This window comes from Frankliniella occidentalis, unplaced genomic scaffold, assembly GCF_000697945.3.
Source record: "Frankliniella occidentalis isolate FOCC.00 unplaced genomic scaffold, Focc_3.1 Scaffold69, whole genome shotgun sequence".
Lineage (NCBI taxonomy): Eukaryota > Metazoa > Arthropoda > Insecta > Thysanoptera > Thripidae > Frankliniella > Frankliniella occidentalis.
Window position 1 is genome coordinate 788,036 of NW_026267199.1, and position 11,533 is coordinate 799,568.

The 11,533-nt window shown below is 61.7% G+C and overlaps 1 protein-coding gene across 1 annotated transcript; it reads right to left on the reverse strand.

Annotated features, from left to right (window-relative positions):
* Positions 1-4,967: 4,967 nt before the first annotated feature.
* Positions 4,968-10,838, reverse strand: LOC113203893 (uncharacterized). The gene is made up of 7 exons (XM_052268441.1): positions 10,396-10,838; positions 8,727-8,933; positions 8,360-8,651; positions 7,775-7,975; positions 7,000-7,691; positions 6,699-6,909; positions 4,968-6,580 (listed from the first exon to the last, which is right to left on the reverse strand). The coding sequence occupies exons 3-7, from the start codon at positions 8,375-8,377 to the stop codon at positions 5,243-5,245; spliced, it is 2,460 nt and encodes an 819-aa protein (XP_052124401.1). The 5' UTR covers positions 8,378-8,651; positions 8,727-8,933; positions 10,396-10,838; the 3' UTR covers positions 4,968-5,242.
* Positions 10,839-11,533: the final 695 nt, after the last annotated feature.

Consider the following 11,533-nt stretch of genomic DNA (forward strand, 5'->3'; position numbering starts at 1 on the left):
CTCCCTCTCTCCCTCTCCCTCCCTCTCGCTCTCTCTCCACTGAGGGGAAGGGGGTGCCGCCTCACTGGGATTTGCGGAAAGAAGGGGCAAAGTTTGCGCAGCCCGGCTCTGCCGGCCCGCCTCGCACAACAACGTGCCTGCAATACTACGGGGTGAGATGCGTGCTGCTCATATGACTTGCAAACTGTTTACAGCGGAGGAGCTTGGGGTGGTTCTGCGCCCGGCCGCTCGCCCGCTGCCCCACTGAGGCCCGCGCTGTTGACCCATTTTACTTCTCTGTGCGCCCCGGCGTGTCCCCCTGAGGGATGCATGTGGACCGGGTGGCGGGCAGTTGTTGGAGGGCGTGCTTGGTACTCACCCCTCCCCCTTCCCCTCGCAGCGCAACGCTGCACCGACGACGAGGACAAGTTAACGATATGCGCCAAAAGTTGCGCGCCGGGCATGCGGCTTTCGACGGAAGGCTTGCGAGTGGTAAACAGGAAGGGGTATGGGGGGCACATGCTCGCTTATTGCCGGAAACCTCTCTCCCCCCTCGGCGCCCCGCGTCGCCCTTCTGCTCCAGCCTCGGGAGGGGCGCGAAGGGAAAAGGGAGCGGAGGGGGGGGGGAGGGGAGGGAGAGAGGGGGGGGGGGGGGGGCTAGCAACGCCCAGCGGTTCGGAAAATTGCACGGGTAAATGGCCAAGTCTGCAGCGCGGCTGGAGCTCCCGGAGCCTGTCCGCTGGACCGATGTGAAGCGCGAGGCACTGCGGCAGCAACGGCCGAGGGAGGCGAAACTTTAGATAAAATACCGCATAATGCACAGAGGCAGTATGCTTCTTGAGGGCTGGCGGAATAAATAACCGAAAATTGCGAACGCCGCACTGTCGAGGTCAACCCGCTCTCATCCCCACGGGACCGTCGGTTCTCAAGCATGTGCTCCTCCCGCTCGATCGCTCGGCTCAGCCCCGCCGCGCGCCCCGCCAGAATTTACGAGTTTTTGGCGCCGACTGTCGGCCGTTATCTCTTCGGAGTACTAGCTGCAGCGCGACAACCTCATCCCGGGGCGTCGTCGCTCACCCCCCACCCGGACAAGACGTGCCCCGCCCGCCAACTGCGGGGGATGGAGGCGGGCAAGAACGGTTTACATGCTGTGGTGAGGCCGCCCGTCACCTCGCCTGTTTCCCTCTCCTCTCCCCATGGCAGCTAACGACCTGACGAGCTCCCCGACTCGCTTGGCTTCTGCAGGCCATACTATTGCTCCTATTGCTCCTCCGGAGGCGATGCAGGCGCGCCCTGGGTGCCTCGGGTTCGCCTAGGCCTGGGTGCGTCATCGTGGACCTCTGGACGGACCCGTTCTTCTTGAGGCCAGACACCTACTTACCTCGCCCCCGACGAGCCTGCAGCAGTCCATCAACGCAGCGGGTCGTGTGATAGCGTCACGTGCCCTCCCTAACCCCGGCCCCAATCCACTGATGACCCCACGGCCACTTCCAGGGGGGTCCAGGGCCAGTCTCGAGGAGTGAAAACGGGGGAGTGGGAGGGGGCTCGGGCCGCCCGTCCCTCACGGTGCCGGTGAGGCGTGCTCTCCGCCTGCTCGACCCTCACGTCCCCGGCCTCCCGTAGCGCTGCACAAACTGCGGGCGAGCAGGGCCAGCAGGGCGCACAGTGTGGTGAGTTTTTTTTTGGGTGGATTTTCTTTGCCATTATCACCTGCTGAGGGGGGTGTCGTGCGCTAAGGGGCTGTTCAAGCCCCCACCCCCTTCTCCCGGCCCCCGGTCCCCGCCCGGACCTCACTGTGTCCGGCAGCTGCTGAGGGCAGCGTGAAAAATGGTTGTAGGTTTTCCATGAAGCGTGTCGTAAAATTACAAATTCAAAATGGTAAAATTACTAGCTATACGGCTGTACGTATCCACCCGCATCGACTTGGAATTCACCGGCCAGCAAGAATGCATGAATAATAGTAAATTACAAAATATGTCGTAAATTCAGGAGGATCGAGGAGGATCTCACTGTGGGTGAGCACGCGCGCGTCACCGTAGACCAATGACTTTAGTGGGAAAGTAATGTAAGGAGGGGAGAAAACCTGTGAGGTCTAAATAAGCGTGGTGTCGTGAGGTAGAATGCTGAATAATGCTAAAGCGAGCCCTGTCCTCGGTCGTTTTAATTTAATGCTACGTTGGCCGCGCTGGCCCGTGAACCAAACGACGGCGCCACATTTCCATCAACAACGAAAGATTATTATAGTCTGGTCATCAGAATGTCGGGCGGGAGCAAGCGCGGGCCGTGAAAAGATATATTTTTATTTTCTCCCGGCCCGGCTTCGAAAAGATATAACAAAAGTTGATGTTGGGGGGCGTGTCGGGAGAGTGAATCATTTTCATCATCCCCTTATTGTTTCCGAGCCCACGCCGCGCGGGGAGGGGCCTAGCGGGGAGTGCGAGAGGGAGCGCGAGGGTTTTATTTTCTCTTTTAGATTGGCGTGTTTTGTGAGAAGCGATCGCTCCGTTCAGATGAAAAATTAGGCCAGGCAATTTGGGCCAATTTAAACGTTGCAGCAGCGCCCAAACAGGCGCCGCATCTGCAGAGTAATTCGCACGGTCTAAAAAAAAATACTACGTAAAGCCTGGTCGTCCTGTCGACTGCTTCTCCATGGGTCGCGACAAGCACCGACTTTAATAGGCAGGTCTCTTTCACTCGCTACACGGCATATCATGTCGCCGCTCACACTCGCGCGAAATTTCATGCATTTCATATACGCGCAAATTGGCAATTAGGTGGAGTTCTATTCCGCTCGGTCAGACTGGGGATGGCCCTCTTTATCTCTGTCTCTCTCTCTCTCGCTCTGTCTCTCTCTCTTTCTCTCTGCTCTCCCCTTTACGCCCCCCTGCTCTTAGTGAAAATGAATCGGAGGAATTAGCATGACTGCTGGGGCCAAATATCGCCGCCCCCCCTCTCGGCTCCTCCCTTTTCCTCTCTTCTTCGCACCCCTCCCTCCCTTCTCCGCTATCCTCACTCCCCCTTCCCTTCTAAGATTAGGGAATTAATTTTGTAAAGTGGGAACGAAGAACAAGGCAAAAAGGCCGGCTGCGCGCGAGTCTTGAGGAGGTGTCCGCATAGTACGAGAGGGACAGAGACTCCTACATCGAGCGGCCAGAACAGTGTAACACTGAGAGCGACCGAGAGTGTAACAGAGCCGAGCCTCCGCCACCTGTTTGCTCGCGGGTCAATACCAGCGCTTAGATCATAGCGTGCAAGATACTTAACTGTGTGCGTGTGTGCGCGCGCAAGTGTGTGTGTGTGTGTATTGACCCACGTACTACTTTTCACACGTCCCGCAGTTCCGCGCGTAGTACCGGTAATAGCCGATATGCCCACGTTAAAAACAATGCCCTGATGATATTTTGAGGAAAAAGGGACAACTCATATTTTGGGGAAATCTCCTCAAAAATGTGGGAGTTTTTCTCATTTTTGATTTTTGAATAGACTTCCTCAAAATCTGAGGAGCTTCTTCCTCCAATTATGGGAGCTCCTGAAAGTTTCCCCTTCTTCTTAAAAATAAAAACATAGTTTCTACCGTGTCGGTCTGGGGTCTGTCCAGAAAGAGTGCCCTCATTGTAGCCGCAATATTTCCGTGGGGTAACATTTTTGCCGTGCTATATCAACGCGTCGTTATCTTGGTAAATCATCCACAGCGTTCCGAGTAGGTTCCAGTCAGCCTCGTATCGACATAGCGTGATTGCAGGGGCCGCTTGCCTAAACCTGCGCCCCTGTACTTTACATTTTCAACCGAACGAAACAGTGCTATGGTGATTATCCACTGTTTCTTTCTGCCCCTCTGTCGTTATTTTCCTTTGCCGTGGCTGCCGGTGGGTGGGAAGGCGGTGGAGGCGCGGTGACGGTAACGCGGTGACGACGGCGGCGGCGGCGGTAGGGAGCGAAGAGGATTTTGTTTGCCCGGAGCTCGGGACCCAAGCTGCCCAAACCACCAGCAGCAGGCCCCGCTTGCACCGTCCCGCCCCCGCTCGCCACAACCCCAGCTTTGGGCGCTTCGATCTTTCGAGCGAAAGTTTTATTTCAGTTGGCCGACAAAGTGTTCCATACTCCAATTTACCTAAGTACCGGGTGATTCAGAGCACGCGCCGCCGTGTTGCGGGTTTGCCTATCCTCGACTCGGCGGGCGCACGGGTGAGAGGTGAGGAGGTGAGGGGTCCCCTCCTCACCTCTCACCTGTGCGCCCGCCGAGTCGAGGATAGGCAAACCCGCAACACGGCGGCGCGTGCTCTGAATCACCCGGTACACCAGGGGCCAGTACACAGGTACATAATGAAAAGTACGATGCAAGGGTAGGCCAGTTAAAGGGGTGGACCATTTGTTTGAAAAGGTGGACCAGTTGAAAGGGTAGACCAACAATTGAAACACTCTTTTTTTCGGGACACTCCTAGACCAGATGGTAGACCACAGACCAGTTGATCGCTACACAGGATATTATTCACGCACACACCTACCGCAACATATCCCCAAAAGAAACAAAAGCACCATTAAAGAAAGTTTGCCGGATAGATTTTATATTTTTTCCGATAGTTTTTGATAACTTCCAGGGGCATGCGATTCGTATACGTGTATTTTTATCTGAAAAATATAAGATCTTTTATCCAAACTGCTTGGTTGCGTACTTTGGTTTGCATAACGCCCGACCGCCCGTGTGTTTGTTGCAGAGCCATGCGCCACTGCGGCATTCTTCCTCGACCTCGACCTCCACCGCCGACAAGAAGAACGAGCCGCCGACCCCCGAGTCCTCGACGGGGTCCTCGACGGAGCAGCCGGCCAGGGTGGGGCCGGTCCCGGCCGGGAGCGGTGAGTGACGCTGAGCCCAGCGCCAGCCAGGCGCCCGGGAGGTAGGCGGCCCAACGCGCGGCAGAGTCCTGTCACGGAGGTGACGCACTCAGATGAGACTGATCTTTAGTTCCAAGATTGATTTACGCTGCGTCTGCAATTATACTCATTTATTGAATTTATCTAAATCATACGTCAATGCATTTTTTGGTGCACATTACCAGTAGCTTTCGTGACATCTCAACCCAAACATTACAAAAGTAGGTTCCGAAGTAAATTACATAATATTTTATCGCAGTTATTTACTTTTCGTTAAAGCTAAATGCGGCCTTTTGTCCAGCACCGGTGTGCACTCCCACAGCGGACTGACCCCGCCGTCCCGGCCGCAACAACTAGACAGCTGAGTAATTCTTAATTAGTTTAATGACTATTACTCGATGAACTGGAACTCCTCGAACTCCATAGTGCCGAATTTGTCCTGCTGCTGCGGCACCGCTGGCAGGGGGATGGGCGGTACGGAGGGCCTGCGCAGGTCTTCGAGGGTCTTGATGTCCTTCCCGTTCATCTTCCAGGAGGTGATGCCGACGACGGGTCTGTTCTCCTTGTCTTCCGATCCACCGTTCCTCTTGACCTCCGTCTTGCGCAGGTCGCCGTTCCTCACCGGCCCGTTCCGCGCATCGCTCTTCCTCAGTTCGGCGTTCCGCGCGTTTACAAACTCCTTGACGTCGACCGTTGGCGACTCGTCGTGCGGGCTGGTGTTGACGCCCTCGCCAGCGCCGCAGCTGCTCGCCGTCGTCGTGCTGCTGTTCCGCGCGTCTTCGCTGCTGAGCGAGTCGGTTAGGGAGTCCCCGATGTCAACGGACACGACCTGCTCCTCGACTTGCCGGTTCCTGTTCGCCATGGGGAAGTTGACGGCGGGCGCTGGCGCTTCCGTTGGCGTGGGGGCGGGCGTGGCCGCGGAGGCCGTGGATGTCGTGCTGGCCGCGGATGCCGTGGAGGTCGTGCTGGCCGTGGAGGCCATGCTGGCCGCGGGGGTGGTTGGCGCCGCGTGGCTCCGGGCCGGCCTGGGCCAGCGGCCGCCGCCGCCCACCGTCTGCCCCGCGAGCTCGAGGCGCGACCCGCAGCTGTTGCTCTTGACGAGCCTGAACTTGATACCCAGTGACGCCCCGAGCGACGCGCCCAGGCTGACGCCCAGGGGTCCACCCAGCATGATGGGCCGCGCGCTGCGCCGGATCTCCTCCATGATGGCCATGGTCATGGGGCTGCGCACGGGACCCGCGCCGCTGCACGCGATGACCTGGCCGCCGAAGTACGTGACGGTGGTGCCGCAGGCGCGGATCTTCTGCAGCACGTCCTCCGACACGGGGTTGCCGTCGGCGCTGAGGGCGGCCGCCTCGGCTGGGACCGGCGGTGGCGGCGCGGCCGCGGCGGTGCGCGGCGCTTTGGGGTGCGGCTGGTCGGCCTCGGACTCGTCGCCGCTGCTGAACACCTCCTGCTGGCTGAGGCTCAGGCTGCCGCTCGAGCACGTGCCCGTGCTGCGCAGGCTGCGCAGGCTCCGCAGGTGGTGGTGGTCCGTGTCGCAGGACAGGTCGCAGCACGACAGGTCGCTGCTCACGCCCGAGGACAGGCTGCCCGAGTCTGTCCAGCACATGCGCTTGTCGAGGCCCGAGTGCGAGTGGGACAGGCCGGACAGTCCGGACAACCCGAGGCCCGCCTTGCCGACGCCCAGCGGTGCCGCCCGCTCGAAGACCTTCCGAGCGTTGCGCACCTGAAAGGAGGATAAAGGTGTTAGGTCAAATAGATTTGCACCCTACACAAGAAGTACGTTGCATTCTCCTGATGCAATTTACTTCGCCTTTTGGGTGGGTGTGGGTGTGAGTGCTCACCGTGTCGGGGTCCGGCAGCTCGGCGTCCACTAGCTCCTTGTTGATCTTGAGCAGGAGGTCCTGGTAGAAGAACTGGCGGCGTAGTATGGGCTGATGCGGCTTCTGCGACCGGGGCAGGGTGTTGTTGCTGTTGGAGCCTCGACCCGCGTGCGCGGTGTGCGTCCCGGTGCCGCTGTCCTTCTCGGGAGACTTGACGATGGCACCCGTGATCCTGGTGGACAAGCAGAGGGTCGTCGTGGGTCGGAGGGAGCTGGGTGGCGTGGGTAACTCAACTCACTGTGGCGCAGCTGCTCGTTCTTACCTGCAGGCCTTGTCGCCGCGGTGGTCCTCGCCGGGGGCGCTGTGCGCCCGCCTGTCGTCGCGGAGCTCAGCAGAGTGCCGCTTGGCCTGCGACGCACGGACGGGCTCGATGATGACTACGTTGTTGTTGACGAGGAGCTCCCGCAGGCCGTGGCGGTAGTCCTGCAGGTACTGCAACAGGCCGTCGAACTCGCTGTGGTGGCGCTGGTGGCGCTGCGCGTCCGACCTGGTGCGTGCCGGCGGTGGCCTCCCGTCCGACTTGGGCGCCAGCGTGAGCAGGCTGACGGCGGGTGAGGCCGGCGCTGCGGGGCCCGGGCAGGGCGCGAGCACCGCGACGCAGCCCTCCTCGCCGCCCGTCTCCACCAGCTCGTCCTTGAGGATGCGGCTGGCCGCGGGCTGCGCCGGGGCCTCCGCGCCCCTGCGTCCTGAGGCGGACGGGCTGTGCAGCATCTGCCACTGCTTGCTGCGCAGGCTGCTCTTGGTCCACGTGACGTAGCTGCTGCCGCAGCTGCTACTGCTGCTCCCCGCCGTGGCACCCGTGCCGGCGCTGTCCTCCTCGCTCTCCGCCGTCGTGCTGGTCGTGCTCTCGGAGCGGGGCCGGAGGGGAGCCACGGGCCGCACCCAGCGGTGGTCGGCGCATAGGTACTCGTCGTAGACGGGCACCCCGCGCAGCGTCACCGAGGATTGGGAGACCTGGAGAGCGGGGGAGTATTAGTGTGCCATTTTAGGCCCATTTTCACCTGTGGTCATCTCACTCGCGGCGTCGGTGTGCTTACGAAAGTGCGGTGGTGCTCGCTGGCGGGGCTGGCGGGGCTGCCGGGCCGCGGGCTGCCGAGGGGGCTGTCGGCTGGCTGCGGGCTGGCCTCGGGGCTCGGGCTCAGAGGCGGGCTGACCAGGGGTGGGCTAACCGCCGCGGGCTGGCTGAGTTGCCTGCGGCTGGTGCTGCTGGTGGTCGCGGAGTCTGTCACCCGCAGGACCTAAAACAATGTGACCGATGATAACGATGAGCATAATTCTTATCAGAACGTACAAGAAGCAAAGCACTTGTCATGACTTGGGAACACATCAAACCAGAAATCTTCATTTTAACAGAACTATTATTGCACAAAGCCAAAAAGGCATTCTCCATCCCGATTTCTACACGTGATATGAATACATGAGTGCTTTGCTGTGCTTTCCGTCACGTTCCGCCCCCAACTTTATGACCTACTATCGCAAAACTACTTCAAACTAGGCTGCCTTTATGCTCTGGTTTTTGTATGAAGCTATTTGCTTTGTTGTGCCTTCCCCTCGCCACGCTCCTCAGTCCTCCCCAGTGATAATCAATAACTGGCAAGTGAGGAGTGGAGTGGAGTCCTTACCTGTGGGCGTCGCGTCATGGCTGCTGAGCCAACCGCTGCCGCTGCTACTGCCGCTGCTGCCGCCGCCGCCGCTGCCGCGGACGCCTGGGACTCGGCCGGGGGCTGCTGCTCCTCCTCGTCGGTCTTCACGGGGTCCCTGAAGGGCGAGGGCGCGGGGCAGCGGTACGAGTTGGACCGCGAGCAGCGCTGGCTGCTGGAGTGGAGGCCATCGGGGGCGTAGTGCTCGCGGACCGACTGCGACCGTCGAGGCGCGCCGGGCCCGTGGGCCGCGGGGCCGTAGCTGGACGGGGTGCTGCAAAGCAAGAAAGGACGTTGAGCCGGCTGACTGTGGGGCTCACGACGACGGCGGTCTCGGCCCGGGACTTACCGTGTGACGGGCGAGCAGCACAACGAGTTGGAGCGGCGCGCCGCGGTCGCGGACGCTGGCCGCCAGTAGCTCGCGCCCCACACGCCACCGCCGCGGCCGCCGCCCTCCTCGGAGCGCACGGACTGGCAGCGCCGCACCCCCGGCGGCCCCGGCGGCCCCGGGCGGGGCTCGGCGTCCTCCAGCGGCGGCAGGCACCGGCTGCTGGCCCTGTGGCCATGAGAAGTTCGGCGGGTGTAAGTGAAAAGCGGGTCGCGGGCGTCGTGCGCGATGGTGAGCGATGAAATGCTCTGAGAACTGCGCCGTCACGCGCCTGCTCGGCTGGAGCTGCGCGCGGCGTGGGTGCGTGCGTGTGGCGGGGCGGGGGGCGGGGCGGGGCGAGTCGCGGGTGATCGCTGTCGGTCGCCGACGGGAGTGACAATGACGCATTAAGACGCTGCCCCGCGGCTGCGCCGGGCCGCGCTGCGCCGCTCCTGCCCATTGTGTCCCGGCTCGTAAACGTCCCGTCCCGGCCCGGCCTGGGGATTGTCACCGCGCGATGTGAGTGGAGCGCGGCTCCCAACGCCCCTCTCGAAAAATGATTCTAATTTCGCAAAACAATAAGTGTCGCCGCGGCAGCGTGGTGCTGGGTGGAACTAGGCTCGGTCGGTCCCATGCTGGCCCCCGGAGATCCGTATCCCGCTGCGCACTAATTCCTTTGCTCACCCCTTTTACCCCCGCCCCCTCCTTCCTCCCTTCCCACTGTCCTCGCCCTTGTCACTTAGATGGTCTCCGAACTTCTCCGGCGGTCGCCGGTCGCCCTTCGGTGCGGTCGCCATTGGTCGCCATTCGGTGCGGTCGCCGTCCGGTCCGGGTGACATGTTTGGAGAGAGCCCTCCCCATCCTCCCCGTCCGCAGCTCGACCGCCGCGCCACGGGACGGGTCCCGGAAGTAATAACAATATACAATGGACTACGGAAAATTGGATTTGACGTCGGCGGAGCCCTCCGGAGAGGAGGAAACCTGGAGTCTGGGCTAGTGGCTGGGTCTCCAGGAGCACTCCAGACAGAGATACACAGCGAGGCGACTCACTCCGCTCTCGAGTTGAAAACTTTCGTCAGAGAAGCAATAATTCAGTCTGACATCCAATCATCAACCAATCAGGCGCAAGTAGGGGGAAAGGGGGGAGGGAGGGATTACTCCGAATTCGTTCTATGATGGGGAAAGAGGGCAGGGGAGGAATGAAACACGGGGTGGCGAGCCGACGGCGCGGTCGATCGACCGGGGAATGTCATTTGATTTCGGAGGAGTGAGTTTATTCCTCTTATTTTCCCTATACTGATCCTCGGGTCGCTTGGACTTGCCCGTCCGAGTTGCAGCTCAGTGGTGGTTTCCAACCGTCGAAGCACTTGGCTGTGATGGGGCTCTTAGCAAGTGGTTTTTGGGAGGTTCGTGCTGCAGAGGCAGAGGGGAAATTACCGATAGCGGAAGTTTATCTTGTGGCCGGGCGGGTGCCTCTGGGTGGGTACGCGGCGCCCAGACGGATGGCGTTGCTAGGGAAGGGGGGGGGGGTGTATCGGAACGCAGCACCGACCGGCAAACTTCGAACTCACGTCTAGCCGCCCCCATCACGGCCCTCGCTCAAGCGGCGCGTGGCCGGGCTAAACCTGCTAGATATGAAGTTGTGACTGACCTGGTCTCGGAGGCCGCCCTCCTGGGGATGAGCCTGGCCCGCGGGATGAGCTCGGAGCGCCGGCGCCTCACCGGGTTGGTGAGCTGGGGCGCCTCCCCCAGGACCTCCTCGCAGATGACGTCGAGCGAGCGGCCCCTGCGCAGCGTCCCCGGCGGCGCCGCCGCTGCCGAGGGGGGCGCGCTGGTGACGGAGCCGGCGTGGCCGGCGGCTGAGGCGCTGGCCGCGGCCGCTACCGCCGCCGCCGCCTTGGCGTTGGCCGCCGCTGCCGCCGCCGCCGCGGGTGACGGCGCGGGCGTGCCGGGGCCGCCGGGGGCGGCCGGCGAAATGGACGCGCCGCGCTGGCGGGGGCGGCCCTGCTGGGGGCGGCCGCTGCGGGAGAGCCGGCGCCCGCCGCTGGGCGCGGGGGAGTGCGGCGGCTGCTGCTGCTGCTGCTGCTCCTGCTGCCGCCTGCAACAACAGCACACATCGCCGATGTATTGCCGGATACGGTGTGGCGCAATCACTCGGCTCGGCCGCATCTTGAGCAAGCTCATGAGCGGGCTGCTGCAGCTGCTGCCCTGTGTAGTGGGTGCGCTCGCACGCGCCTGTCGCGCTCGTCACGTGTGACGGGAGAGAGAGAGTCCCGCCCGCGCCGCCCGCCGGCCCACGTGCCATTGTCACCGCGACGCTCCCGTCCCGCCGCGCCAAAAGCGCCCCGTAATGGTGCTGGTCATCACCGCCGGCCGTAGTCAGTCGGGCGAGCGCCGGTCTGCGCCGGTCGAACGCCATCTCAGCATGTCAATGAATGTCGCTGGCGGGCTGTCGCTGACAAGTTTCCAGTAGGCGGGCAAGTCGGGGGGCCGTGACCCGCTGACCTGCGATATCGATCTCAACCGCATCGGGGGAAAAAATGAAATAGAAAAGTAAGCAGGGGCAGCTCGCCCGGCGCTCGCCCCTTGTCTCCATCCTGGCCTGTGTGTGGAGTGGACAGGCACGCTGGACAGTACCGCCCGACTGACTCTCTGCCACTCCCTTTGCTTCCTCTAGCCGTTGGAGCAGGACGACGGCGTATGGACGTTAGCGGACATGGTCTGGGCCCAAGGGTCAGGATGGACGTTAGCGGACATGCGGTACCTCGACGGCCGGTTCGGGGAACCGG

Bases quoted from the DNA above. Each gene is read 5' to 3' on its own strand.
- LOC113203893 (XM_052268441.1), bottom strand. The intron at 7,692-7,774 runs GTAAGCACACCG...CCCGCTCTCCAG, and splicing joins GCGAGCACCACCGCACTTTC to GTCTCCCAATCCTCGGTGAC. The intron at 6,910-6,999 runs GTAAGAACGAGC...CTTGTCCACCAG, and splicing joins CGCGGCGACAAGGCCTGCAG to GATCACGGGTGCCATCGTCA.